The sequence below is a fragment of the Cynocephalus volans genome, chromosome 18, assembly GCF_027409185.1.
Source record: "Cynocephalus volans isolate mCynVol1 chromosome 18, mCynVol1.pri, whole genome shotgun sequence".
NCBI lineage: Eukaryota > Metazoa > Chordata > Mammalia > Dermoptera > Cynocephalidae > Cynocephalus > Cynocephalus volans.
The window spans coordinates 17,384,137-17,410,738 of NC_084477.1; the positions used below are offsets into that span (position 1 = coordinate 17,384,137).

General features: G+C 45.7%; 1 protein-coding gene across 4 annotated transcripts in view; it reads left to right on the top strand.

Annotated features, from left to right (window-relative positions):
• The window catches only part of TTC13 (tetratricopeptide repeat domain 13), a 66,911-nt gene that overhangs the window by 25,650 nt on the left and 14,659 nt on the right, over positions 1–26,602 (top strand). For 2 of the 4 annotated variants that reach the window (XM_063082713.1, XM_063082714.1), the window contains exons 5-15: positions 9,439–9,504; positions 11,080–11,172; positions 13,916–14,032; positions 14,930–15,040; positions 19,505–19,587; positions 21,039–21,180; positions 21,435–21,609; positions 23,165–23,321; positions 24,691–24,821; positions 25,334–25,466; positions 26,059–26,151. In XM_063082713.1, the coding sequence (XP_062938783.1) occupies positions 9,439–9,504; positions 11,080–11,172; positions 13,916–14,032; positions 14,930–15,040; positions 19,505–19,587; positions 21,039–21,180; positions 21,435–21,609; positions 23,165–23,321; positions 24,691–24,821; positions 25,334–25,466; positions 26,059–26,151 (1,301 nt within the window). The remainder of the gene's footprint in view (positions 1–9,438; positions 9,505–11,079; positions 11,173–13,915; positions 14,033–14,929; positions 15,041–19,504; positions 19,588–21,038; positions 21,181–21,434; positions 21,610–23,164; positions 23,322–24,690; positions 24,822–25,333; positions 25,467–26,058; positions 26,152–26,602) is intronic. The other 2 variants (XM_063082711.1, XM_063082712.1) reach the window with 1 other exon arrangement.

The window sequence follows — 26,602 nt, forward strand, 5'->3', positions numbered from 1 at the left end:
TTTACACAGTTAACACATGGCCTTGGTTTGAAAAGGAGGTTTTGATATATTTATGGGAGCAAATGTCAATTCATTTATGGTGACCAACAAGCAGAAAACAATAGGAGTCTGCAGATGTATTATCATTTCATTCAACTTTCTGAAAATATTATTACCGTGTAATTGAAGGCAGTATAACAACGTTAAAGGAAAAATTTTAAATAATAAAAATTTTCTAATTCTGCCACTCTAACATTATTTTTTTTATTGCCTTTTCAAAGCATGCATTTATGTTTTGTAATCTGAATATCTGTACTATTTTGTATTAGTCTTTCACTTGATTTTATACTATAAATGTTTTTCAGTGTTTCTCTACAATCTTATGGTTTTAATGGCTCTATAATATGGTTTTGAATTGTCCATTTATAGTTGTAAAATATATTTCTCCTGCAGTTGCGTTCGGAAAGCAGTTCAGATTTTCTCTCGGTGCAGAGAAAATATAGTAATGTATTGAAATTCGATACAGCATTTTCATCAATTTGTGATATGATGGGTTGCTTTCAACCAGGAATTTTTCTCTGAGAATGTGTGGATTTTAAGGTCGGCTGCTTTCCCGGTGATTCAGGCTACTGCTGGGGCCTGGGTGGAAGCAGCAGGACATTGCAATGCAGAAGAGAGAATGGGGCGATCGTTTATGATGTGATTTTATGTGGCAGTGAGCATGCCCTCGGCTTCCCTGCACGTGCTTTTCTTGGCGATTTCTCTCTCACCCTCTTGCGGGGCTTCCCAGCTTTTTCCACATCATGACACACATGGGAAGTCATCTTTGCACGGCTCGCTGGAGTTAAGCGGGAGCAGATTTAGAGGGACCCAGATAGAGCTTGGCAAAAATTTGTCGCATTTTCTTTGCATTATATTATGATAAGAACTAGAAAAATACAAAGATTCGATGTTAAATGTTAAAATTATTTTCAAAAATTTTAATAAGAAACGTGATCCTGCTTTTCTGGACAAAACTTTCCTATATTAGGTTTTATGTTTGAAATTGATGCACACAATTATTAAACAAGAGTTTTCTGTTGCTTTCTTCAAGTTCTCAATAGCCAGTTTCATCAAGACACTGTACAAGCAAGTGGCGGCAAATGTCGCTTCTCCAGTTGACAAAACTCCTTTTCTCACCATGAATCATAATTTACATAAACCACTCTCTTTAGATTCTATTTTAAAGGTACGATCATTCTTTGAATCTAATTGCTCTGTTTTCTTTTACTGGCAAATGTAGCGATAACATTTCTTCTGGTAATGAAATGGATTTTTACCCCAACAAGGCGTTTTCGTATCCAGTATTTCACATTAGTGGTGAAGCTTTTCTGTTGCTGTACTGTGTTTCATTCTTCAAGTTAAAACCAAACTGAATATCGCTAGAGAATTGTTTTTGTCAGTACAGTGTGAACATGTTTTTACCTGTTCGTTGCAGGACCTTTCAGATGGTCCTGTGCAAAAACTCTGTGTTTTTAAGACAGTAAATCCTTTAACAGGTCTGCAAAGTGCTAACTGTTCCCACACAAACCTTTTGGTTTCCTCGAGTTCATTACCTCTTGACAAAGCTTTCCTTTTAGACAGCCCATGAACTCCAGTATGAAAGAGTAGAGCGTGGGATCTGATTTCATCTGTAGAAAGCCGACAACAGATGGGACCACAGGGGCTTGGATTTTATTAGAGTCACTATTTTGATAAGATTATTTAATGTGAAATTCAGATCACATATAAGGGATCCTTAAATTCCAGAATGACCTGCTGATGTAAAGATTTTATACCTCCCCGTTGTCTTAGCCACACCATGAGGGTACGAGACATTTTCATAATCTTGGGTGCTTCAAAGTGTTCACTTGCATGTTTATCCCCAGTGGTTCGTATAAAGGAACAAAATGCTCCCCGGGCAGCAGGGTTATAACTGAGCACAGCTACAAGGTTCAGTCCGCACTGAAAACTCTGGATTTTAAAAGCTTTTGAGTTAGTGTTGTCCCCGCATCTGTGCTCTGAAGACACTTCCACACGTGTCTGCGTATCCATAACTGTGTTCTTGAGGACCAGAACATTTCCTGCTTTCTCTGCCTCTTTGGTCCCCGTGGGTACCAGAAATGCTTCAGCAAGTTTGTGAGGCAGTGTGGCCTTTGCTCTTAATTGTGTGGCTCTGAGCCCATCTGTTCTGATTTGATTATGCTGGAGCTGAATTCATCAAGGAACTTTGCTTCTTATTCTACATTAGCAGACAACTTTGAAAACATTCCTCTGCAAGCAGTTTTTAAAACATCCTTTATGTAAATACATGTTACGTCGCTTGCACACTGACTTTGTAAAATTGTCTTTGGATCCAGTGACTTGACAGTTTCAATAAAAAACCCAGCCTTATATTGAGAAGCTAAAATTAAAAAAGAGAATAAATTACAAAACAAAACAAACAAAAATCCCCAGCCTTGTGGGGGAAAATAAATTATCTGTAAAATTTAATGTCTACACTATATGAGGACACTTACAAAACTTCACGGAAAGATTCACGTTATCTTTTACTTCTGTTTTTCCATGAGCTTTTTGTAGTACCTTTGTATAAGTAATAGAATGAGGATAATACTTTAAACTTTTTTTTTAAGAATTGAGACATACAAGTGGACACAATTCCATTAAGGTAACTACCTTATTCTACCATGATTTTGCAGTTGCTTGTAAGTAAAATTGGAAGATTGAAATCATAGTTTTTATTTAACTCATTTAAAATTCTAAAAGCTTTATAAAATATAAACATAACTGAATAAAGTTGTATCAATTTTAAAAAGTAGTAAAAATCTATTATTTAAATTTAGGAACACTTAGTACTAGACTATGAATGTAATAAGAGCCACAATAGTTACACATCCTTCTATGCTGTCGGAAAAAAATTCTAATAAGAAAGAGTAAATTGAATAGAGAAAACCTAAATGCACAGTAACAAGTTCAGTGCTGCAGTGATGATCAGACCCCGGGAGGATAGTGCGTGGGGCAGCGTGGGGGTACGTGTCACATCCAGAAGCCAGGACGATGACCACTGGATTCAGGAGGTTGTCAGTGTTTGATATTTCAACTGTTAGAAACTTTTGAATGGCTGTTTTTTTGAATGTTTATATTGCTTTAAAAATGTCACAGCCATGGTAGATGGAGACTCCCTTCATGGTGTGTCCTTCGTGAGCTTTGCCTTTCTGGAACGCGGGCCTGGCCTTTCCCCATCTGTTTCTAGCCCTGCTTCTAACCGTGGCACCCTGCTTGCATCCCCCTGGAGAAGCTGACCTTGTTCTGATAGCCTTGAGTATTCATTAAGATTTTCCTAGCTGCCTAATATAGGGTTAGTGTTTGTTGCTGAATAATCACTGTCACGTGTTAAGGCTTGTGTGCCAGGCATCGTGCTGGGTGCTGCAAACATAAAAATGAGAAGACGTGTCTTCAGAGTGGTGTGTTCCGGCAGAGTCACAAGCATGTGAATGCAAAATGACATAGCAAGAGAATCACCTTCATGGAGCTGTATCCACCGTGCTGTCAGCAAGGTCCTCAGCTCCAGGGGTTCCCAGTCGACCTCCTGCTCCCCCATCCCTGCACACACCCACCCACGCGTATTCCAGTGGTGCCCAGCTCAGAGCCAGGCACCGCCTTGCGTGTGGAAGCGTGAGTCCCCGTGCTCCACCCAGCGGGTGGCTGCTCATTCTCACCAAGCTCTGCTGCCTGCCTCGTCTGGATCTCGAATCCAGCCCTTCTCTTGCGGTGCGGGCCACACCCACAACACCATTGTCTGCCCGATGACCAAAGCATTGTTGTGTCCTGGCTTCTGTCCTCATGCCCATTCTGAACACACCCTGCACACATGTGCCCTTTAAACACGCACATCGTTTGTCCGGTCCCTCCCCCGCTCTCCAGCCTTGTCTTTGCACAGTCTGCTCTCTGCCTGGACCAGCCACTCTGGGATTCCTGCCCGCTCCATTCCTGCTGATCTCGGCGCAGCCATCGCGTCCTTAGGGAGTCCTCGTGAACCTGGTCTAGGTCTTTGTGCATGTTCTGAAAGCACCGCTCACTGCTCTGGCGCTTGTGCAAGATGTAACGTCACGTTTGTGGTTCTGTGCTAGGCTTTGCATGGTGTTCCCGGCACATGGAACCCGATGTGGTAGACAGTAGCCCTGAGTGAAAGTTGTTGAATGAGGGACTGACGTCCACACAGTGTACAGTGGGAACAAAGGAGAAGGAACATGTTTATTTTCCAGAGGAGTCTGGAAGGAGTCGGAGAAGAAGTGGTGTCTGAGCTGAGGCTTAAAGGAGAGAAGGAATTTCCTGGGTGCAGAGGCAGTGGGGTGGTGGGGGGTGCTGATGCCCTGGGCTGGGAGGAGGGCAGGTGGTACACAGGGAATTATTTTTTATTTTTATTTGTATTACTTTTTTATTTTAATTTTTATTGAATCAAAATTGATGATATATATTTTGGGGGTCAACATTGAGATATGTTGATCAAATCAATATTACTACCATATGTATTGTTACAAATCGTAATTATTCTTTCTGCCCCTTGTCCCATCTCTCCCAATCCCCCCTCCCTCCCCCCTCCCCCCTCTAATTACCCTAGATTTCTTCTCTCCTTCTAAAAGAGTAATGGTTACTCTGTTGATTTGTAGCCTACATGATCTGTCCAGTGCTGAGAGGTGTGATCAGGTCCCCTAATACTATCATAGAGCAGATGCTTCTCCTGTCACTCTGGAATGGGCTTTGTGGAGAGAGACGTCCTCTTCTTTTCTTTATCTCTGCTGGTGACTCTCCTTGTGTCAATGCACTCCAGTGGCTGGCGGACCATCTGCATGGTGTTTGTGGCATCTAGCCGCCTTTGAGGAAGCCATGGTTATCGTGGTAGCTATGGTGGGCCACCCACATGGAGGAGATGTTTTCGGACTGCTCTGTGGTGCTGGCAGTGTGCCTGGTTGTGGAGAGTGTCTGATCCCCAGTTCCATGCCCTGGGTCACCAAGTGGGTCCCAAGGCACTGGCACAGTGTGCCTGGTTGTGGGAGGGGGGTCTGGTCCCTGGCTCCATACTCTGGCTCCCTGGGCTGGCCCTGAGGTGCTGGCATGCAGTGCCTGGTTGTGGGAGGTGGGTCTGGTCCCCTTCTCAATGCCCCAGGTCCCAGCATGGGCCCCAAGGCACTGGCATGGTGTGCCTGGTTGTGAGAAGGGGGTCCGGTCCCCTTCTCCTTCCCCCAGGTCCCTGAGTGGGCCCCAAAGCATTGGTGTAGGGTGCCTGGTTGTGGGAGGGAGGTTTGGTCCCCTTCTCCATGCCTTGGGCCCCTGGGTGGGCCTTGATGTGCTGACCTGGCATGCCTGGTTGTGGGAGGGGGGTCTTGTCCCCGTCTCCATGCCCCCGGTTCCCGGACAGGCCCCAAGGCACTGGTATGGTGTGCCTGGTTGTGGGAGGGGCATCTGGTCCCCATCTCCATGCCTCGGGTCCTTAGGTGGACCCAGAGATGCTGGTGTGGTGTGCCTGGTCGTGGGAGGGAGGTCTGGTCCCCTTCTCCATACCTTGGGCCCCCAGGTGGGGCCCTGAGGCACTGTCACAGCATGCCTGGTTGTTGGAAGTGGGTCCAGTCCCTGGCTGCTAGCCCAGGGTCCCCAGACGGGCCCCTAGGCATTGGTGGTGTGCCGGTATGTGGGAGTGGGGTCTGGTTCTTGACTCCAATCCTCGAGTTCTGGGTGGGGCCCTGAGGTGTGGGTGGTGTGAGTAGCTGTGGGCAGGGGTCCTGCCGCTGGCTCCATAACTCATGTCCCCTGGTGGGCCCCAAGGCATTCATGGTGTGCCTGGGCTGGAACTATGTTTTTGTCCTTTGCTTGCTTCTAACCTGGGGGAACTTCCTGTGAGGACCAGTACTTGAGCTGTGTGGTTGAGCTAAATTGCTGCTTTCCTGCTGTTTCCCTAGGGAAGGCTTTTTGTGCAGCTCAGGGTTTAATAGTTGATCTTATAGGCACTTCCAGCTCTCCAGAGACCAGATGCACCTGGATTGTGTAGAAACTCTGATCTGGGCCTGAGTCTTCTCATCAAACTGCACCCCATGCAATTCTTCATTCCCGACCAGTCTCCTCTGAGTGGTCCTGCACTGACTGGGGGACAGATTGGCTGTCCTTGCTGTGCCCCAGTGTTCTCCCTGGTGGGCCCGTCTCCCCACCGCCTGTGCTGCAAATGCTTCCCATGGGACAGGCCCTGCGCTGGTCCCTTGTGATGACCCACCAGCCTCTGAGTGGATCCTTTTTTTCAGTTGTTGTGGCTCCTTGCTCCTATGTGGATCTACGGGAACCCTATTAGTGGTCTTGCTGTCCTGGGGGCCACCAAGGCCCTCTTCTCACCTGCCACGTCCAAGTAACGCCATCTGAAGCGCACAGCTGCAGCTTCTGCCGGCTCCTGCTCCTGTGCTCCATCATTAAAGCAGCTGCGGCCTGAAACGCTGAGAGCAGCTTTTTCTTTCTCTCTTCGTGGCTTCTCCCACCTTTATGAACTTCATAGGTCTCTCCTCCTCTTCCCCTGAGCTCCAGCGGCCACGGCTTGGCTGATGTTACATTTTTATAGTTGTAAATTTGGTTGATTTGTGGGAGAGAGTGACGCCGGTGACCGTCTGTTCCACCATCTTGACCAGAAGTCTCCTCCATAGGGAATTATTAAACAGTTCCGATTTCTAGAGTGTGGAGGTGAGTGGGGGACATGAGGCTGAGCAGGAAAGTGGTCCATCCTTTCTGCAGAGGCACTTAGATGTTATCTCTGTGTTTCTGGAATTGTGGATTGCTGCTCTTTAGGGGGTTCTGAAATTAACTGGCCAGTCAAGGCTAGCACTTCTTAAAAAATGAAGTGCACGGGACTAGGAAATAGCAGATCCCGTGTGCATCGTGATGCTAGGTGTGGGTATGACTTAGTGGAAGTGTTTTCTGATATGTGTGGAGGTTACGCACGTGGGTGTGTGTGTACTGGGTTGCTGTGGAAAAAGAGTTTCAGTGGCAGCTTGGAGAGGAAGCGCAAGTTTGCATGGCACCGTTGCAGGTGCTGGGGCTGACGTGCTCGGGCTTCAGTGCTAGAAGGCTGGCTCTGGGCAGGTGGGTGGGGGTTGACGGGCTAGGTGGCTGTGCCGGAGCCAGGTGAGAGTGGCCACCTTGTGCAGGGTGGTACCTGTCGGTCCAGGAGACGACCTGGGGGTGAGCTGGGGAGACAGGAGGATGTCTGCAGGGCAGCCTGGCTGCTGGGTTCAGGGGATGCCAGTCACCTCGATAGAATAGCTACTTACACCTTTTTCTGGTTCACCTCCTGGTCATCTGGAATAAACATTTTCTCAGCTGGAAGGAAAGCTGCTTGGATCGCATATTTTGAACCATAGCAAATCTGAGCAGTAGCTTCTCACTGGAGCTGTCGTCAGCCCAGAGATGAGCTCTGTGGGCTTGCTGTCACCCCAGCCTGGCCGGGCTCTGTTCTGATGACGGTCTGTCTTCCGGCCAGGGTCACTGCTGTGCAGAGGCACTAGGCAGCCTCCTGCTCCCTCTCCCTCTGTCCTGCCTCCTCAGCACCTGCCCTGCCTTTTTGTAAGCCAGGAAGGTTAGTTAAATGTTTAAAGTGGTGACACCGCGTGGCAGCATTCTAGGGTGACCTTTACTCTTTCTTTTTTATGCCTTTCTTCAACTTGAAAATTTTCTGTAATGAAATGTGTTACTTAAAACATCTTTTTCTCCTGATTATAAATGAATACAGATTTGTTTTAAGCAATTCAGAGGAATACAGCAATGTAGTAAGCACAGTGGGAACATATCTAGCGATGTCATTCCCCAGAGTAAGTTACTATCAGTATTTCGTTTCTTTCTTTCTTTTTTTTCAGTGGCTGGCCAGTGTGGGGGTCAACACCATGCTCTAACCAACTGAGCTAACCGGCCGGCCCTATCAGTATTTTGGAGAGTTTTTTCCTGTGCATGCAACAGCCCACACAGTCTCATACTGTATAAGTATTATTTATACGATGAAACTGCACTCCTCTGGAGCCCCCACCTGGTCCTTCTTGCCCTTATCAAATAGCACGGACAGCTTTGAGACCAGATACACATAAGTCCAAATCACAAGTCCAAAACGGTGTCGGGGCTCGGGCAGTAACTGAAGTAATAAAGCAGGTGATGTCACGTGCAGCCATGGGTGGCCCGTGGCAGACCGCGGGACATGCACCCTTGTCTGAAGAGACAGCAGTACCTCGCTCTAGTTACTTTGGTTTTTGGTTTTTCTTGCATGTGAGAATGCCAAGATGTTGACTGTCTTTGTTGGATCCTTTGATAGTCCGAGAAGCTAGAACCCTGGAGTTGCTTAGTTGAATTTGTGCAGTTTTTCATACACTGTGTGGACAGCCCACTGTCTGGGTCATGTCAGCAATGTGCCCATCAACCACTGCATATGGATGTCATAAAGCAGGCTTAAGTAGACTTTTTTTAAAAAAAGTTAAACGCATGGCACCTTCTCCGTTATTTTTTCCACTTATCTCATCATTGAAGTCACTGTGTTCTTTTCTGCAACACTGGCTCAGATGTGGAACTCTACAATGGATCAGTCTGTCACGCACCTAGTCCAGAGCAGTTCTGTTTTCTTCATCTGTGTCAAGCATTTCACCCAGGACCTCACAGCCAGAGGCCGTTTACTTTTCTTCCTTAAATGTATAGCTGAGAGTTCAGAGAAGAGGTAGACGTTTCAGAGGCTGAGTGTAGACCAGAGGTATTTTGTTCACTCAGCACTTGGGACAGCCCATCCCACTAACCCGTGCGTAGGGACTTGATGGCCGGGGACCTCAGGTGCTTTGTCCTTGGGCCTGATAGGAGTTTCATCTGGACTGGAAGGTAAAGGGAGAGAGCAAGCAGGTTGCAGAAAAGGTCTGGTTTTTAATTCCCACCCGTTGGTACAAAGGGTGGGCTTAACCTCCTGCAGACGTGGGGTGGACTCCTCGTGCCTTGCTCTGATGGCGCTGGGGGTCCTTTCCTTTTCAGACTCTTCGTGGATATGTGAGTAGAAACAGACTAGGAAGAGGTGGTGTCCAACTCTTGACCACAGCTCTGCACTTCGGAGCCTCTGTTTTGTCCTCTGTGCCCCGCAGTCGCAGACGCTGCCAGTCGTGGGGCTGGCAAGAGGATTACATTCTACACGGGATAGCTCGTGGCTTCCTTCCCTTCTCCTCGTGTTGTTATTTTTTCAGTGCAAAACTGTAGTCACGTCTCATTCAAATGAGCTTTAAGAACACAGACTGGCCAGGTTGGGGACTGCGTGTTGACTCACCCATGGCTGTAGTATAAAGACGTAGAGGTGCCACCCACGGCATTAACATGCTGTAAGCAGAAATGATTTTTTGTTTTGTTTTGTTTATAGTCTTTGACGTGTTTCTGTTTTGGTCTGACTAGGAGGAGCCTGATCTGGTTAGTGCAATTTATGGCCGAGGGATAGCCTATGGAAAGAAGGGACTGCATGTGAGTATGTGATAGTCACCATCGCCTTTGCGCCCACGTGCCCCAATGCAGACCAGGCTTCTCCTAGAACTCCTTGTTTTCTAGATCCGAGGGGGCAGGGAGGGCAGCGCTCCAGTTCACAGAGAGCAGACAGCTGCAGACGACTCGCTCGAGGTCACGCGACTGTGAGCCACAGACTGGGGGCTTCCACCAGCGTCTTCTGAAGTCAGCTTTGATGAACAGGACGTAGACCGAGCAAAGCACGGGCCCTTAACTGCATTCCTAAGAAATAGTCACTGGCGGAAGCAGAGACGAGGCATCGACAGTGCAGTGGGACTGAGAATTTGAGTTCCCTTCACAGTCGTTAAATGTCAGATGAAAGAACAAAAGGGTTTTTAAATTTTTTAATTAATTAATTAATTAATTTTTGGCAGCTGGCCGGTATGGGGATCCAAACCCTTGACCTTGGCGTTACAAGGCTGTGCTCCAGCCAACTGAGCCAACCAGCCAGACCCAAAAGGTTTTATTTAGTGTGTGAAATTTTTTTTATTTGTTATGTTTTATACTTTTCACAGATAGGAGTAATATCTTTGAGCTGTAATTAAGCCGTTTCCGGTATTTCTCTGAGACAGGCAGGAGGAAGGTCACAGTGAGAGTATTTTACGCAAACTAAGGCACCGTGGCATAAAAATGAAGACTTTCCTGAGATTATGTAGTAATTCATGAAATGGGCTAAGTTCAGCTCTCCAGAGTTTTAGTCTAGAACACGGTCCACAAAGTTTTTCTATTGTCTTATTGTATACTAAAAATATTCACATGATATTGTGCTCTGAGGTAGAAATAACACTTTTGTAACTTTCGCATTAAAAATATTCAAGTCTTTAACATTTTAATTTCGTATTATAATTAAAATTTATTAAAAATATTAAAATTAAAAAACATTGTTCTCAGCTGGTGCTGTCTGTTGGAGAAATGTTCTGTAAGATTCGTATAGTTTTGAGACACGGGACTGAGAATGAATTCAGAGCTGGGCGTGGTGGACATGTTAAGGAGCAAACAATATGACATTCGTCGTGTCGGCGAGTGACGGTGGAAGTTGCCCCGGAAAAGTTCAGAGATAAACTGCTTCCTTCTAGTTCTGTTCTTTTTAAATTTCGTATCTTGACACAAAACTTGCTTCTATCTTTAGTAAAAGGTGCACATGCGTTTCTGATGTGAAAGTTGCGTGCAGGTGTTAACGAGAACTTACCTAGACTTCTGCAGGTGCTGGCTCGCTCGCAGGCTTGCTGCCGCTGGCCAGCACCGTTTCACGTGCCAGTGTTGTCACAGTCAGTCATCCCTTGAAATTTGTTGACCTAGTGTTTAAATAGGTTAAATTTAGACGATATCCTGCCGCCTGTGGAACTTGTGATAGGTAGCCAGTGGGTAGGTAGACTTGAGTGAGTTAAATAATTGTAATGTCATGACTGAAGTGAAGTTAGTATTTATTTCTAAACAACTGGTTATCTCATTACTAAGTTATTAGTTTTTTCAGAAAATCTTTCCCGCCTGGTTTCGAGTCACAGCATGTCTCATACTAAGTAATGCCTTTTCAAGGACATTAAGAACGCTGAGCTTGCTCTGTTCGAACTGAGCCGAGTAGTTACCTTGGAACCAGATCGCCCAGAGGTACTTGAGCAGCGGGCAGAAGTGAGTGTGATTTTATTTCTCCCTCTGTTGTCACTGGGTTAGTCGAATCTCTGATATTTTTTCCTGTTATTTTATTACTTGTAAACATTAACACTCCCTTATGCCTATTGTGTTTTCCTACATAGGTCCTTGGTGTCTTTAAGCATGGGTGAAATGACTGGAAAACTATGGACCGAATGGCACCACTGACCTAACACATGAGAGCAATATTTAGCATTAAAATATGCGGTCGTGACATGTACTGCATATTAATATTCATTGAAAAATATGTCACACGTGATATTTGCTGTGTATGTGACATACTTTAGCAAGACTTACTATGACCGTTTGGCCAAACTGAAGTTTATAGCCCTTGGAAGGGAGTGTGCATTACACTGATGTGCGGGTGTGTGCGGGGGGGGCTCATGTATAATTCTTGTAGATAGACTTGTCTACATAGATACGTGGATCAGGTGCAGGTGAGTTTAAACAGATCTTAAAGGGGCTTATCACCTGAGGTCCGGACAGAGTGGTCACGTGTGCAGAGATGCCACGTAGCAGAGTGGTCACGTGTGCAGAGATGCCACGTAGCAGAGTGGTCACGTGTGCAGAGATGCCACGTAGCAGAGTGGTCACGTGTGCAGAGATGCCACGTAGCAGAGTGGTCACGTGTGCAGAGATGCCACGTGGCAGAGTGGTCACGTGTGCAGAGATGCCACGTGGCAGAGTGGTCACGTGTGCAGAGATGCCACGTGGCAGAGTGGTCACGTGTGCAGAGATGCCACGTAGCGCTGGCCTGAGTAGGCGCTGAGAGGAGGAGCTTCTGCAGGGGTGAGGCTGGCCTGGGGGGAGAGGCACACAAGGGTTCAGAGCAGGGAGCGGGGTGTGCAGAGATGCTCCTTATCCTGTTTTTGAGTGAAATGTGTTTGTTCTACCGTTTTCTTAAAGTAATAATAGTAAGCTATCCAGGTTTCATGTGTGTGACTATCCAGTCTGCAGAAAAGTTAGCTTTTAATCGTCTGAGATGGTGTGATTTCATAGCTGAACTACAGAAGAAATTCCTTTTTTTCTCTTTTGGGAAGAAAACTACTAAGTACATGAAGCGCTAAGTATTTAGTGATTTAAAAACTGCTATGTTTTTCTCAAAATTGTAGCATCTTATAGTTCAGCCTCGTAAAGTGAATTTCATATTTTGTTGGGGATTTGGCTGTTTGCATAAAATCTTTCTCATGCGATTCCTTACCTCTTGTCTGTTTTGGGTGGTAACGCTAAGGGTTAAGTGAAGGTGGATTAAGTGTCACATCTCTAGACTCTCGTTGGTATTTAGTTGGCATTTGGGAGCTAATTTGATCTTCATCTGCTCCTGGGAGGGGCATTGAAGCTTTTCCCTCCGTTACTCTGGTGTTATGTTAAAATGTTATGATAAATCATGAATTTATTCAAGTGTACTTAGGTAAGATTTATTTAACAGGGTTTTAAAAATTTGCACGTACAGTAAAAACCTAATTGTTTATCTAAAACTGATATTGGCAATTAGAATAATAATTTTCATTATCTTAAAAATATTTAGTAATATTCTCTTCCAGCATTTAAGGTCACTACGTAGTGATTTTTCTAACTGAATTATAGCATTCCAATTATACATGTCAGAAGTTATTTTATAAGGAATTTTTCACATTCATACTTTCCCAAGTAGTCTGTATTTAATGAACATAATTTAACCTTTTTTGTTTGCTCATTATTATGCATACTGATTATTGTGCTGGGGTGTGATCATTCAGTTAGGTCCTTAGGGGTTAATAAACCAGGTAGGGATTTTTTTCTTCCAAAATATAACCCGGCCCAGTGTGCTTTTTGAATTCTCAGGCATAGCATTTCTTTTCTCCTTCTGGGATGGCATTCTTACTGCCGGTGGTGAGCCTGCCCGGATCCTTTCTCTTGCTGGTTTTAAGCTCGTGCAGAGTAAGAAACCAGTTAGTAAAACTTGATAGAAATGACCTGTATTATAAGAACAAAATAAACCCTAATTTAAGGACGTTTGTTCAGAATAAGCTGCTTGGGCTCAATTGCAAGAATGCTGGTACCCATTTTGGACTTTCTTATGTCTTTCTGGTTTCCTTTTGCACTCTGAGCTGCATTCTGTATTGTCGTGTTGCCTGACCACAACCGATCACTTGCTCTGCAGAGCTTTTCCAAACGGTCTTGTGGGCACCTTTCCTCCAGCTTTGCAGATCGTGACCGATGATTTAAGAGTTAACACATGAGGACTTACGGGGCACCTGGAGTCTTAGAAACTGTCATTCAGTTTTGATTACCACAGAGGACAGAACTAAGCACCAGGGGAGACACTAATCTGTGTCCAACCATTAGTCTGTTTCAGTGGTTCAAAGTTATCTTTCAGAATAATTTTGGCATCTTTATGTATGTATGCCAAATTTTGATTGGAAAGATAAATTACAGGTCAAGAAAAAAGGTCATGTGTCGAGAAGTGCAGAATCCACTGTCACCCGGTGACATGTGCAGCAGCGACAGGGCAGCCGTGTGGTCGGGGCCCAGCAGCCCCCTTGACCGAACAGAGGAGACACAGGCAACGCGGCTTGGTGACCAGTAGCCCCACCGTGTAGCACGAGGTCAGGACTGCAGCCCGCAGAGAGAGTGACTTTGTGCGTGGGGTGTGGGGAGGTGGAATGGAAAAGTCAGGAACGTTAGCAGTTTCAGGGTTGATCACTGGAATTTTTCCTGATTGCGCGTCTTGGATCTCTAGATCCTGTCACCTCTGGGACGAATTAATGAAGCAGTGAATGATCTCACGAAAGCTATTCAGCTCCAGCCCTCGGCCCGGCTGTACAGGCACCGGGGCACTTTGTACTTCATATCCGAGGTGAGTCTGCTCTGTCTCGAGACAGTTCCGTCCACGATAGCAGAGATTTCACTTCTCCCTTGACTTCGGCTGCTGTTTGATAGACGTGGGCTGTTCAGTAATGTGTTTACGCTACAAGACGTTTATAAAAGCATCTTCTTCAGCTGAAATTAAACCCAGTGGAGAACTTTAAGTACCGAAAACACATTTTCATTTTTGAGCTGTCAGCAGGAACTAATTCTGGACTGGCATAAAAAAGAGAGAAACAGAGAAGAAAAATTTGGCTCACGGGTTTTACTTCAGCCTTTCTTGCCAATGTCAGCGTAGCAAAGCAGGGGTGCATGATAGCAGTGTGGTAACAGTGACAACAGATCTGCAGGTACAATTTGAATTTCTTTGGGTACCACAACCTGAAATAACAAGGCTTTGCAGACTATAGCTTCTCTATGTAAGTGACCCAAATTTAGCAGGATTATCTTCTACAATTATTTTTGTGGGATTGCAGTACCTTTAATAACACTTTTCTTTTGTGAAAGAAAATGTATGAAAAAAATCTCAGCATAACATATTTTAAAGTTGATCTATGGCATAATTATTTTAGAAGTATCCAGTATGATAAAGTGCTGGTACCAGAAGTTTCTCTGATATATTATCACTTTAATAGCCTTTAAAATAATATTTTCATGGTTGAGACAAAATACTTAAATTAAACCTTTGTGGGTCTTTCTCACAATCGGTTTCCTGAGAAAACCGACTGTTTTAACAAGTGGCATGAGCATTCAGCTAATAATTATTTTTCCTTTAAAACCAAAAAGCGTGCAGGATAAATTGAGATTTTTTTTCCCTACCATTCAAAAGTAGGAAATATTCAAATATCGAATGGATACTATTTTGTTTTTCCCACTCTTCTTTTCATAGGACTATGCGACAGCCCACGAAGACTTTCAGCAGTCCCTAGAACTGAACAAAAACCAGCCCATAGCTATGCTGTACAAAGGCTTAACTTTCTTCCACAGAGGACTTTTGAAGGTGAAGGTGTGACGTGCAGCATGTGCACAGCAAGAAGGTTCTGCTGCTCTTTCGTGGGTGGGAGGAATTTGGCAGAATTTAGTTTGACATGTTTTAAAACAATGTCTCAAGCATCTAACCAGTCTATTTTACAAAGTGGTCTGAATTGACATATTTATTGAGCTCCTACTGTCTGCTAGGTTCTTGTAGGGTTGGGGTGGGGAAGAGTCCTTGCAGGCAGCGCAGGCATGAGTGATGACATGGAATGACGGGTCACTGGGCGTGTGTCCCAGGGATGTGAGGCTGGAAAGTTGGCTGGGGCAGGTTCTCAGTCTAGTTACTTTGCTAAGCATTTTTTTTTTCTTTCTTTCTTTTTTTTTCTGGTAGCTGGCCTGTATGGGGATTCGAACCCACGACCTTGGTGTTATAACACCACGCTCTAACCTACTGAACTTACCAGCCAGCCCCCTCTGCTAAGCATTTTGACTTAAATTTGTAGGCCCAGAGGAGCTATGAATTCTGCACAGTTGAGATCGCACCTGCATTTTAGGAAGTAGATTCTGACACTGTGCTGGCCGAAGAGAGCAGGGACAGAGACTGAGCAGGAGACATTGCTAGCATTTAGGTTCGAGGGGATGAGACTTGCCTGAGCTCTTGGGGGGTGCAGGAATAGTCGGGGACATCTCTGAGGTGGCTGGTATTGTAATGTTTGAAGACCGCCAGACCATCGGGAGGAGGTGGCAGAGGGAAGCAGGAATCAAGTATTAATTGTTATAGATCATTTTACCTGGAAAAATTTAATCTAGGTTTTATAGATTCTAAATGAATAACTCCTGTCCCATTACAAATTCCAGGTCGTACACCTCACATGTCTGTCTTCCTTGGGGTTCAGAGTGGCTGCCGTGGGCTTTGACAGCAGTTTATAAAATGTGCTCTGAGCAGCTGCCAGAGGGACTCCTGCAGCTGAGTCTGCACCTGCCCCCCGTTGGTCCAATCTTCCCTCACTGTCGCCGTAAACAAAAATGTTCAGGACCCCAGCACCACACTCAAACTCTACCTCCCGACTAGTTCACGGAGGAGAGAAAGCTGAGAAATACAGGAAATTCCAACCCATTAGCATTAAGACGTTAAAAATATTTTTATAAGTAAACAAACGCAAATGGTTTCACTTTTAACTTTATTACTTTAAAGCCAAGTTTAGGGATGTGGGAGGGGCTCTTTGGGTTATTTGGAAACGAGCATTTTTCAGAAAAGATCTGTAACAGACACTAACTACAAATTGGACAAGGGCTAAAATTCAGTTTGGTTTATTCCAGATCTACAGGATGGGAACCTAGAAACAATGCTTTCGTTTTCTGAGCGTTAGAAGCCCCTCGGTCTTTCCAAGCTGGTTGGTCCTCTCTCCTTCTCACCGGGCTCACAAGCACAGCGTCAGCAGGGGTGCTAGATGGGAACTCTTGCTATGAATTTCGTAGATTCTGCTGCCCGTGGAGGTCACAGTGGTTACACGTTGTCTCCGTCCCAGTGGCCTCTCCGTGAGCCACAGAAGGAGCAGAGGGCATCCCCATTACACAGATTGGAAAACTGAGGCAGTGGTGAAATGTCTGAATTAACGAATGAACGTAGTCTAGACACTTCTGTTTCTCTTGTTAACCATAGAGACTAGGTACTCAATGGACCAATGCATTTCAGCTATCTTTCTATCCTAAAGGCACACTCTCCAGGCCAGCAGCAATTTAGAAATGAATTAGGTGGTGATGGCACATTTACTTTATGATACAGTACATTAAAGGTATGTCAGACACTATTACACTACAGATCTCACAACTGTCCGATTCAGTGGCTAAACCAGGTGTTTCGGATTTTCATAGGAAACAACATGAAAAACTTTCCCATTGGATTCCATCTGTTTTATCTATGTTGTAAGGATATTTCAAGACTTGCGCGTTCTAAGTCCCTACTCATGGGCGCCTTCGCTTCAGGAGTTGAGAGCGTTCTCGGGGTTGTAACGAGCAGCTCTGCAAGCCAGCTGCTGCCAGCTGGCGAGAGGGACGGGAACCCAGAGTGGCGGTGGTGGCCCTTGCCAGAGCCAGGCCACGTGCGGAGAGACCGACTCATGCGAGCGTCGTTTCCTTGTCCCCACGGCTTCAGATCTTGACTCTGCTGTGTCCCCTCTTTGGCAGAATGAGGTAGACAGCTGTGCAGTGATTAGACAGGAACCCCGAAACCAAAGACTCTTAAAAGCTGAAGACAGATCAGACTTTGAAGAACGCTGGCGTCGAGCATGCTGTAAGTGGAGTGGGTGGCAGATGGCCTGGCGTCCACCCGGATGTCCACAGCACTCCAGACCTAACACACCCCGCCCGCCCACCCCCACCCGCCGCCGGCCTGTCACCGTCCTGCCTCGTGTTGGTTAACACCCCGCCATCCCCCCAGCTCTTCAGCTCAGAAGCCTCCGTCCCTTCCTTCTCCCCCACGCCCACCCCCAGGCAGCCCCCCGTTCTGTCGCCTTTGCACCTGCCCCTGACCCTCCCGTCCTCTCCGTGGACACACTCTCAGAGCTTTCATCATCTCTTCCTGGGATACCGCAGCAGCCTCCGGGTCAGGCTCCCGGTCTCACCCTCTCCCCTCCCCAGGCTGCCTTCTCTGTGGCTGCTGGTGGGAATCACCTCTAACAGGTGAGGTTCCCAGGCTGGCTGCACCCCTTCTCCACCCCGCTTCCCCCTGTCCTGCCCCACCATGTACCCGTGCGCCTGCTGCCCCAGATCTGCCACCGCTCCCCTCTCCAAGACGCCCTCTCTCTTTACCAAACTCTTTTTCTTCCTCCAAGGCCCGGCTCACTTGTCACCTCCTCCCCAAAGCCTGTTCTGACACCCGCAGGCTCCGTCCGTGGTTTCTCTCTCTCTGTTCCCAGAGACTCACTCGCGTCTCTATTGTAGCTCTTAACTCGCACCCGAATAACCCGGTTCCCTAACTGGCTTTCTAACTAGACTGCGTTCTTCGAGGACAGAGATAATGACGCGCTCATCTTGTGTCCCCTGCCCCCCACACTGCCCCTGGCACATAGTAGGCGCTCAATACATGTTTGCTGAGTTAACATAGTTGTAAAAATCTTAAAAGATCAAGGCAGGAAGCCTAATTAAGAGTGATCCTTAACGTTTCTTAAAGGTTAAAATTTACCCATTTTCATCTTTCTACCCAACCGGAGACACTCAGAGTCCTTAATAAGTGGGCTGCGACTCCCACTGCCGTCTCTGAAGAGTTGGGGAGCCAGCCTCTTGCCCCGCCGTCTTCCCAGAGAAAAGCAGGATGCGGGGGATGAATGGCGTTTGGAAAAGAGCTAAGACCGTCCTGCTTCTGCAAAACCGTTTTGTGTGCCTGCCACATCGTTAAATATTTATTGAGTGCCTACCATGTGCAAAGCAAATATCATCTTCAGTAGCTTCCTCTATGAATCACCTAAGCAGGTGTGAAGTCACCTAGAGTGAGAGTATTTTTCATTAAAGCTGGTACAGATCACGATGCTTTGTAGCAGTTAACATTAGTAAGACACACTTCTTCCTGGGGAGAAGTGTGAAACATCTTTACAATTTTCTAGTACAGGACATAATTGAGTCACAGTGAAAAGTACGGGTTTAAGCCTAGGTTTCTACTCTTGAACAGAGTGGTGTGTTTTATTAGCAGTTTTTGCAGACAGGGAGGGGGTTGGGCAGTAGCTAAGTCACCTCACATGTCCAAGGCGGCTTCCCGTGCAGTAGCTAAGTCACCTCACATGTCCAAGGCGGCTTCCCGCGCAGTAGCTAAGTCACCTCACATGTCCAAGGCGGCTTCCCGAGCGCAGAGCCTGTGTCGCGGTCTCACTTCTGTAGCCACACACGTGCTGTCACGGTGGCACAGCTGTGCCCCCAACGCCCCCAGCCTTGAGGCTTTTGTTTTATTTTGCTTTACTGTTTCTTTTTTCATTATACATCACAGGGGTCCTTTAGATAGCCAAGCGAGGGGCCTTTTTGCTTGTTTTACATGCAACTTCACATTGGCTCTTCCTTTTTGTCTCCTTTGCTGGCTCAGTTTTAGGTGCCGCTAGTCACTGAGTTATCTCACACACCTATTAGGCTTACTTTTGGTCGGTGCAGCCTTTAATTAAGGAAGTGCTGTCAATATGAAGGTGACATCATTAGTACTCAAAGTCCTAATCAAGTAGTTAGTAAAGCAGTAGGTAAACGGGAAGCCGTTTTTCCCATTTTAAAAGGGAGAAAGTTAAGGCTTTCTTATTTTTTGTAGTAACACGTTTGTTTGCTCTTGAAATGAAATCCTGCTGACTCGTGGTCTATTGCATTTTCTACTTCTCTTTTTTTAAGTCCTTCTATTAAAAAGAAAATCTGTCAGAGACCATGTGTAACATATACTTAAATCCTTTAGTGATTTAAGTGAAACTGGATTTTAACAGTTAGGCAAATGAAATAATTTTCTATCTACTTTTTACAGGAAGCTATTGAATCCTTCAAAGAAGCTTTGAAGCAGAAAGTCGATTTTATTGATGCGTATAAAAGTCTGGGGCAGGCCTACAGGTGGGTAAAGTAATAACTTTTGGGGCGGGAAGACGAGAGAGCCTCACGTAATAGTGGGATTTAAAAAGAAACTCAGGGGCCGGCCCGTGGCTCACTCAGGAGAGTGTGGTGCTGACAACACCAAGTCAAGAGTTAAGATTCCCTTACCAGTCATCTTCTTAAAAGAAAAAAAATAAATAAATAAAAAGAAACTGCTTTTCTTAACCAAAAGAGATGGTTATTTTAAATTGCATGGGCACGTCCATCCTTGATGTCCTCTCTGGAGTGTAGAAAGACCCATGTGTCAGGGATGTCACCATGCACGGTCTCCTCTCTTAACTTCAGTGCCTAGAAGATGGAAATCCTTCCAGGGCTATTGCTTTGCATTGTGGCCTTAGAAGCCGCCGGGTTTTAGCTGCTGCGGCTGCTGCTTGCTTAGGCAGTGACTAAGGTTGAACCTCACGTCGCTGCTGTGGTCTGTTTGAAGAGTCCTAGAATAAAGGGGTGGATGAGTTATGATGACAACAGATCTCGTCAGCAGCAGGAGGTCGTGGCTTGCGCCCGTTTCCCTGGCTCCACCTTTGCTGACCAGTAGAGCTGTTCTGACTTTGGGCTTCAAAAAAAAAAAAAAAAAAAATTCAGAGGATGTGATAGTTTGAGAAGCTCTCTTACAACTAAATTGGAGGAAGTGTGTCTGGACTTGTTTTGGGGTTAAGGGATGATACTTATCCTTCCAGTCCATTAGAATTGCTGGGAATATAAATTGAAAATGGATTTCAGAGTGCCTTGTAAAGTGTCTTGTAAATATAAGCAGGCAGTATATCTTCTTAAATATTCGCTATTTGTAGGAAATTGATATATAGAGTGTTTTGATGTTACTTTTGTTCTATGCAAAATTTTTAATAAATAAAAGAAGATTGGTTAGTAACAACCATTTCCATTCTGGAAGGATTGCAATCCTAAAATATCCCTATGTTTTCAGAATTTTAAATTACGTTATGACTTACTAGATTTTAAGTGAGGTAACTTCAGTGACCAAAAAGAATACAATTTTAAGCCTGTGAGTTTGATTCAGAATGATAAACCTGTGTATGATTATAATCTGTGTACTTTTTTCCAAAGGGGAAAAGTGTCCTTTTATCCATATGCTAAAATTGACACACAGTTTTTCAGGGGTTGAAGCTCTGAATAAGGGAAGAAGGGTCTGAATAGGCATTTGTCTGTGGGAGTCGATAAATTAATTTTCCCCAGACAGTTTCGAGAGCTCTGTGGTTATCCTATCTGCTGGTGAGATTCAGGAGGAGTTGGTGGATGGGCCACATCAAAGGCCGTGGAGTGAAGTGACAAATGACAGAGGAAGTTCCCCCGTCGCAGTATCTCATTCACACACTGGCCGTGATTCTGAGGATAGCTTACTCTGCATGTCGACTGCAATGTCCATCCTGTGTTCGTAACTGTTATTAAATACCTAGAGAGCTGGGCAATTTTGAAGCGGCCACCGAGAGCTTTCAGAAGGCACTGCTGCTCAATCAGAACCACGTGCAGACCCTGCAGCTCCGGGGGATGACGCTCTATCACCACGGCAGCTTGCAGGAAGCGCTTAAGAACTTCAAGGTGAGCCTCTGTGGGTCAGCGGCACTGTCGCTGGAGTCCCCGCAGTGTTCTCCAGCAGAGTCTAGTGTTTATAAGTCAACACAAAGAAAGAAAAAAATCACTGTTTGTTGTGCAGACTAATGTGCACAGCATGTATTTGGTCTGATTTAACCTGGAGGGGAAACTTGCAATTCCAGACGAGAGAATATAAAGCATGTCAAAGTTTTCTCATACCATGTGGGTGCTAACGCAGCATTTGTCTGTCAATGCCTCAGCGGTGTCTGCAGCTGGAGCCGTACAACGAAGTGTGCCAGTACATGAAGGGACTCAGCCACGTGGCGATGGGCCAGTTTTACGAAGGAATAAAAGCACAGACAAAAGTGATGCTAAACGATCCCCTCCCAGGCCAGAAGGCGAGCCCGGAGTACCTTAAAGTGAAGTACCTTCGAGGTGAGTCAGGAGGTCGCAGAACCGCTGGATTTTCATGCTCCACGCTGTAGAAATCACACTGCGTGACGCTTCTGTGTTCCACATGAGTCAGTGGCGTGTCACAGAGGCTGGGTGCCTTGTCCACGGCCACCCTCGTGAGGGGCGGCGTCAGAACTAGACAGCGTCCGGGTCTTCTGTAGACCCGTCTGATGCCTCTTCTACCACTTCCTGCAGTTCTTCTTTCTGAAGTTAAAGTTTTGCTTGAGTCATAAGAAACTGTCTTGAACTAACGGCAATGCTCCTCCAGGGTATTCAGTGCCGGTCACTGAAGGACACGCAGGCCCCCTCCCGTGAGGTTTTACTGTTGAGCGTGAACTCGGTGCCTTTGACCTGTTTTTCCTTAATATCCGAATTCTCATAAGTTTTGGAGAAATTAAAAGGAGGTGAGGAAGAAAGCAGATCTTTCTGTTATCCTTTTATTCGCCATTGTCTTACCTTTTCTCTTCCATACATAAAGATACTTTTGTTTTTGTATCAAGCTCACATATTTCTCCTTTGTTATTGGCTCCTTGTACTGTGACCGTCCAACAGAAAAAGATCGCGAGCTATGTCTGTAATGTTTCATTTGTACCAGCCACACTGAAAACGTAAAAAACGGGTGCGGTTAATTTTAGTAATACATGCTGTTTAGTTCAGTATATCCAAAATATTAGTTCAACATATAATTAACATAAAAACACTATTTTTTAGATATTTTACATTATTTTTTGCACTAAGTCTTTGAAATCTGGTGTATATTTTACACTTACAGTACCTCTCAATTTGAATGCTAAATTTTCATTGGAAATACTTGCTCTGAATGTAGATTTTATAAGATTTGCAATTGACAAAGTAGATTCATATACGCAAATTGTTCTAAACATACTGAAGTTTTTCTAATAATTGAATCAAATGTCAGTTTTTAAGTTTAATTGAGATTAAATAAAATTTAAAATTCAGTTTTTCGGTCACTATAGCTTCCTTTTAAGTATTGGGTGGCCAAGTGGCTAGGCGCTGCCTGTTGGATAGCACCGCTCTTTACCCGAAATCACTCCCTCCTTTCCCCAGCTTTAGCAGAACTTACTTGTGAACTGTAGACTGCAGGGTCGGGCACTCTGTGCTGTGGTTTTTCCCATATTTTTTCTCTAGGGATAGGTCATCAGTTGGCAAAACCATATACCCAGTTAATCTATCCATCAGTCGACGGAGTTTCAGGCTCTGTCTGACACTGAACTTGGATTCTCAGGCTCTGGAATTGAAAAGAAATGAGATCTTTGGTGTTGTTCATGGGAAGGCAGTTAAAATTTAGCCAGAGGAGACCCAGACCGACTGCCTTACATTGGACCCTGATGACTCAAGTCAGTGGCAGGTTACCCCTCTTATCATATAATAATGGCAACTTACTGAAATTTAGAGCCTCCTTCTAGCATCTTGTAGTTAAATCACAGCTTGCTGTCAAGCGTTCGTGTGGCAGCTAGCTGTAAACATGTTTCTTTAGCAGTATTCAGGTGTGTCACATCTCACTTCCTGTCTGCAGAGTATTCTCGGTATCTCCACGCGCACCTTGACACCCCCCTCACGGAATATAACGTTGACGTGGACCTGCCTGGAAGCTTTAAGGACCACTGGGCTAAAAATCTGCCTTTCCTCATAGGCGACTATGAAGAGCAGCCTGGGTTGCAGCCCCACATAAAGTAAGGAGGAGTGTTTCTGTTTTTGTTTTTTTTCTTTTTCAAAACTGAGCTATCAGTTCATCATGATATTTTTTGACCAATAAATTAACCCCCTATAACCAGAATGAAGTGCTGTCTTGGAGCCTGCAGTTCAATTAAGAATAAATGTTTGTTGGACCAAAAAAGGAAAAGAAAAATTTAAAAATAAGAAAAAGAAAGTCGATTGCTCTGGTGGGGTTGTATGTGTCCCCTGCTGTTCCTTTTGGAGAAGTGCCTGTGTGCACAATGCAGCTCACACAGCAGGCCCGAGACTGCTGTCCTTGGAAGGGCCTGCTTGCAGGGTGGCCCTTGGCTGGCATCTGGGAACATGGATTTGGGAGGGTCCTGTCATTCACTGACAAGCGTGGCTCTCTGGGCCTAAACTGTTTGTATAAACAGCATGGTTCACGCCGAGCACTTGCTTTCCTTCTGGTAGTCTGGAATTTGGGTGCCAGCCTGGCAGAGGTGCCTGTGTGATCAGCCCCCGTGAAAACCCCAGGCATGGAGTCTCCAGCGAGCTTCCCTGTTAGTAGCATGTCACACATGTCACATTCGTTGCTGGGTGACTCCCCCGGGGAGGACCCTTGGAAGCACGGAGCTGGTGTCCTCCAGACTACACCTCATGCGTCTCTTCCCTTTGCAGTTTTGCTTTGTGTCCTTTTGCGGTAGTAAGTCACAGCCGTGAGTGTGACTATGTGCTGAGTCCTTTGAGTCCTAGCAAATTACTGGGCCTGAAGGTGGTCTCGGAGACCTCAAAGCAACCTGTAACTTAGAGCTGCAATATTTGCTGTAGAAACACTGAGCAGGTTGGCAGCTACACAATAGCAATTAGTATGTCATTCCAAGTGTGCTTGCTGTGATACGACTCGGGAGGGTGGGGACAGCGGGCGAGGGTTTGGTTGCTCATTGAAAAAGGCGGTCCATGCAGGTACGCACAGTCGGCGCTGAATCCACAGGTTCAACCGTCTCCGTATTGGGCCAACTGTCCCATGCCATTTTATTTATGGGGCTCGAGCATCCTTGGGTATTGGTATCCGTGGGTGTCCTGGAACAAATGCCCCATGGATACCGAGTGATGACTGTATTCTGGAGAAGTTTGCAAAGCAGATAATGGTGAGAGGTGCCTTCTGAATTGCACACGCATTGTCAGGGTCACCACCCAGCATGCTGTAGCAGTTGTGCATGTACTCTTGTAAAGACTCCTTCTTTAATTTGCGTGCAGTTGGGCGCAAAGCATTGATTATTGGTCATGGATTTCTTGATTAGTTCCCAGTGGAGAACTTTCAGGTGGGATCGGATTGCCACATGTCTGTTGTGAAAGCCTCTCTCACTTGTGTGGTGTTTCTTCCAGAGATGTGCTACATCAGAATTTTGAGAGTTATAAGCCTGAAGTGCAGGAACTGATCTGTGCGGCCGATCGTCTGGGATCCCTGATGCAGTACGAGACGCCTGGTTTCCTGCCAAACAAGAGGATACACAGAGGTATTCTGGGAACTTTCTGAAACTGGAAATATTTCTGGCATCACAGTGAGGGTGGTTAGACCATGTTGTGCTTTTTAAAAAAGTATTTTTTATTGTGCTTACTCACCGTGTGATCAGAACAGAAATATGTGGAATCACTCACACTAAATTCTGAAAGAGGAGCTTCCAGGCTTGGCTTTTTGCTGTTGCCATAGTGTAGATTCAGAATGTAGGTCCTTGCCATGGATCAGACAGCTCATCCAGGAAGCTGTGTCCTTACTACAGGAGCGAGGCAGGGTTTGGACCTCCAGTTGCTTCAGTAGGGGCAGAGTGGGGAGGATACAGCTTGGGGTGTCCCTAGTTCCCTCTGATGGGTTTTCATTTTAGCAGGACCATCATGACAGAAGCGTGCTGTCTTTCTGATTCTTTATGTGGTGGCCCTTGAGTTATCCCTGGGACCGTGTACAGTGGGTACACACCAGTCCTCTAGCGTGTGCCTACCAACCCTGCTTTCTCACCGTTCTCTCCTGCAGCCATGGGTCTGGCAGCTTTGGAAGTCATGCAGGCCGTACAGCGTACGTGGACCAACTCGAAGGTCCGGATGAACGGGAAGACACGGCTGATGCAGTGGAGAGACATGTTCGACGTCGCGGTGAAGTGGCGGAGGTAACGGCGCTCCGGTGGAAATAGACGGGCTCGGCATTGCCAGATGCTCAGTCTTTTCTGGCTCACAGGTTTTGAACCCTGTTTTTTTACTAATAATGGGCCCCCTAAATTAAGGTTTCCTCTCTAAAGTTTGCTAGAAATTGCTGGCATCTTTATTCTTTGAAATACACTTGACTAGTATATATGAAATAGGAATCGATGGTCATGTTTCCAAGCACATGTTTAAATGAAGTGTTTTAGGAAAAGCAATCTCTTTGAAAGAGCGGGTTATTACTGCAGTAACTGTGAATGGACTTCATCCCTTTGTAGTTCAGCATTTGCCTGGCCGACAGCTGCTTTAGAGGGTGGAGCCTCTGACACTCATTTTCATGAGAAGAACACTGCTCTTCTTGGAAACCTTTACTGGCTTTTTACTCGGTCCGTTTGGACCATATGTTTGGAATTTGCAAGGCTGTGCATCGTAGTTTTAGTTCTTGGGACTAACTGTGGCTTACCCCCACCTTTGCAAGGCTTCTACATGTTTTATTTTGAATGTTTTTGAACCCTTGTAAGTTTTATAAAGTCTTCATCTTTAATAAGCTCTGTTTTGCAGGATTGCTGACCCAGATCAGCCTGTGCTGTGGTTAGACCAAATGCCAGCACGAAGTCTCAGCAGAGGTTTTAACAACCACATCAATTTAATCAGGTATGAAGCTGTCATGCATCTTTTCTATTTTCCCAGGAGTTTACTCTCAGTAGACGGGCCGTGGAGACCACGAATGACCCAGGGCTCCTTGCCTGGTGACTTTGACCAGGAAACGCGTGGTTAGCTCTGCACCTGTGGCATCGTGCCTGCAGTCCTTTCTGCTCATTCAGAGCAGGAGGAAATGCAGCACGTGCCACGCTTCCCCAGCTCCGCTCTCTGGGGCGGAGTGCAGTCGACAGGTGGCTGCCAGGAGTTTGCCTAGATGTCCGTCTTTCAGGGGTTCTTAAACAGCGTAGAAAGTAACTAGACAGAGAACATCACATCTACCGTGATATCCTGGTAATAGTGATTGGCTCAGAGAAATTCTTTGACAGGTCTCTTGTGGTAGAGGAAACGCCCCCCCTGCGTCCCCGACACACACAGGGCTTGGATAAATAACACTGTCTGATCA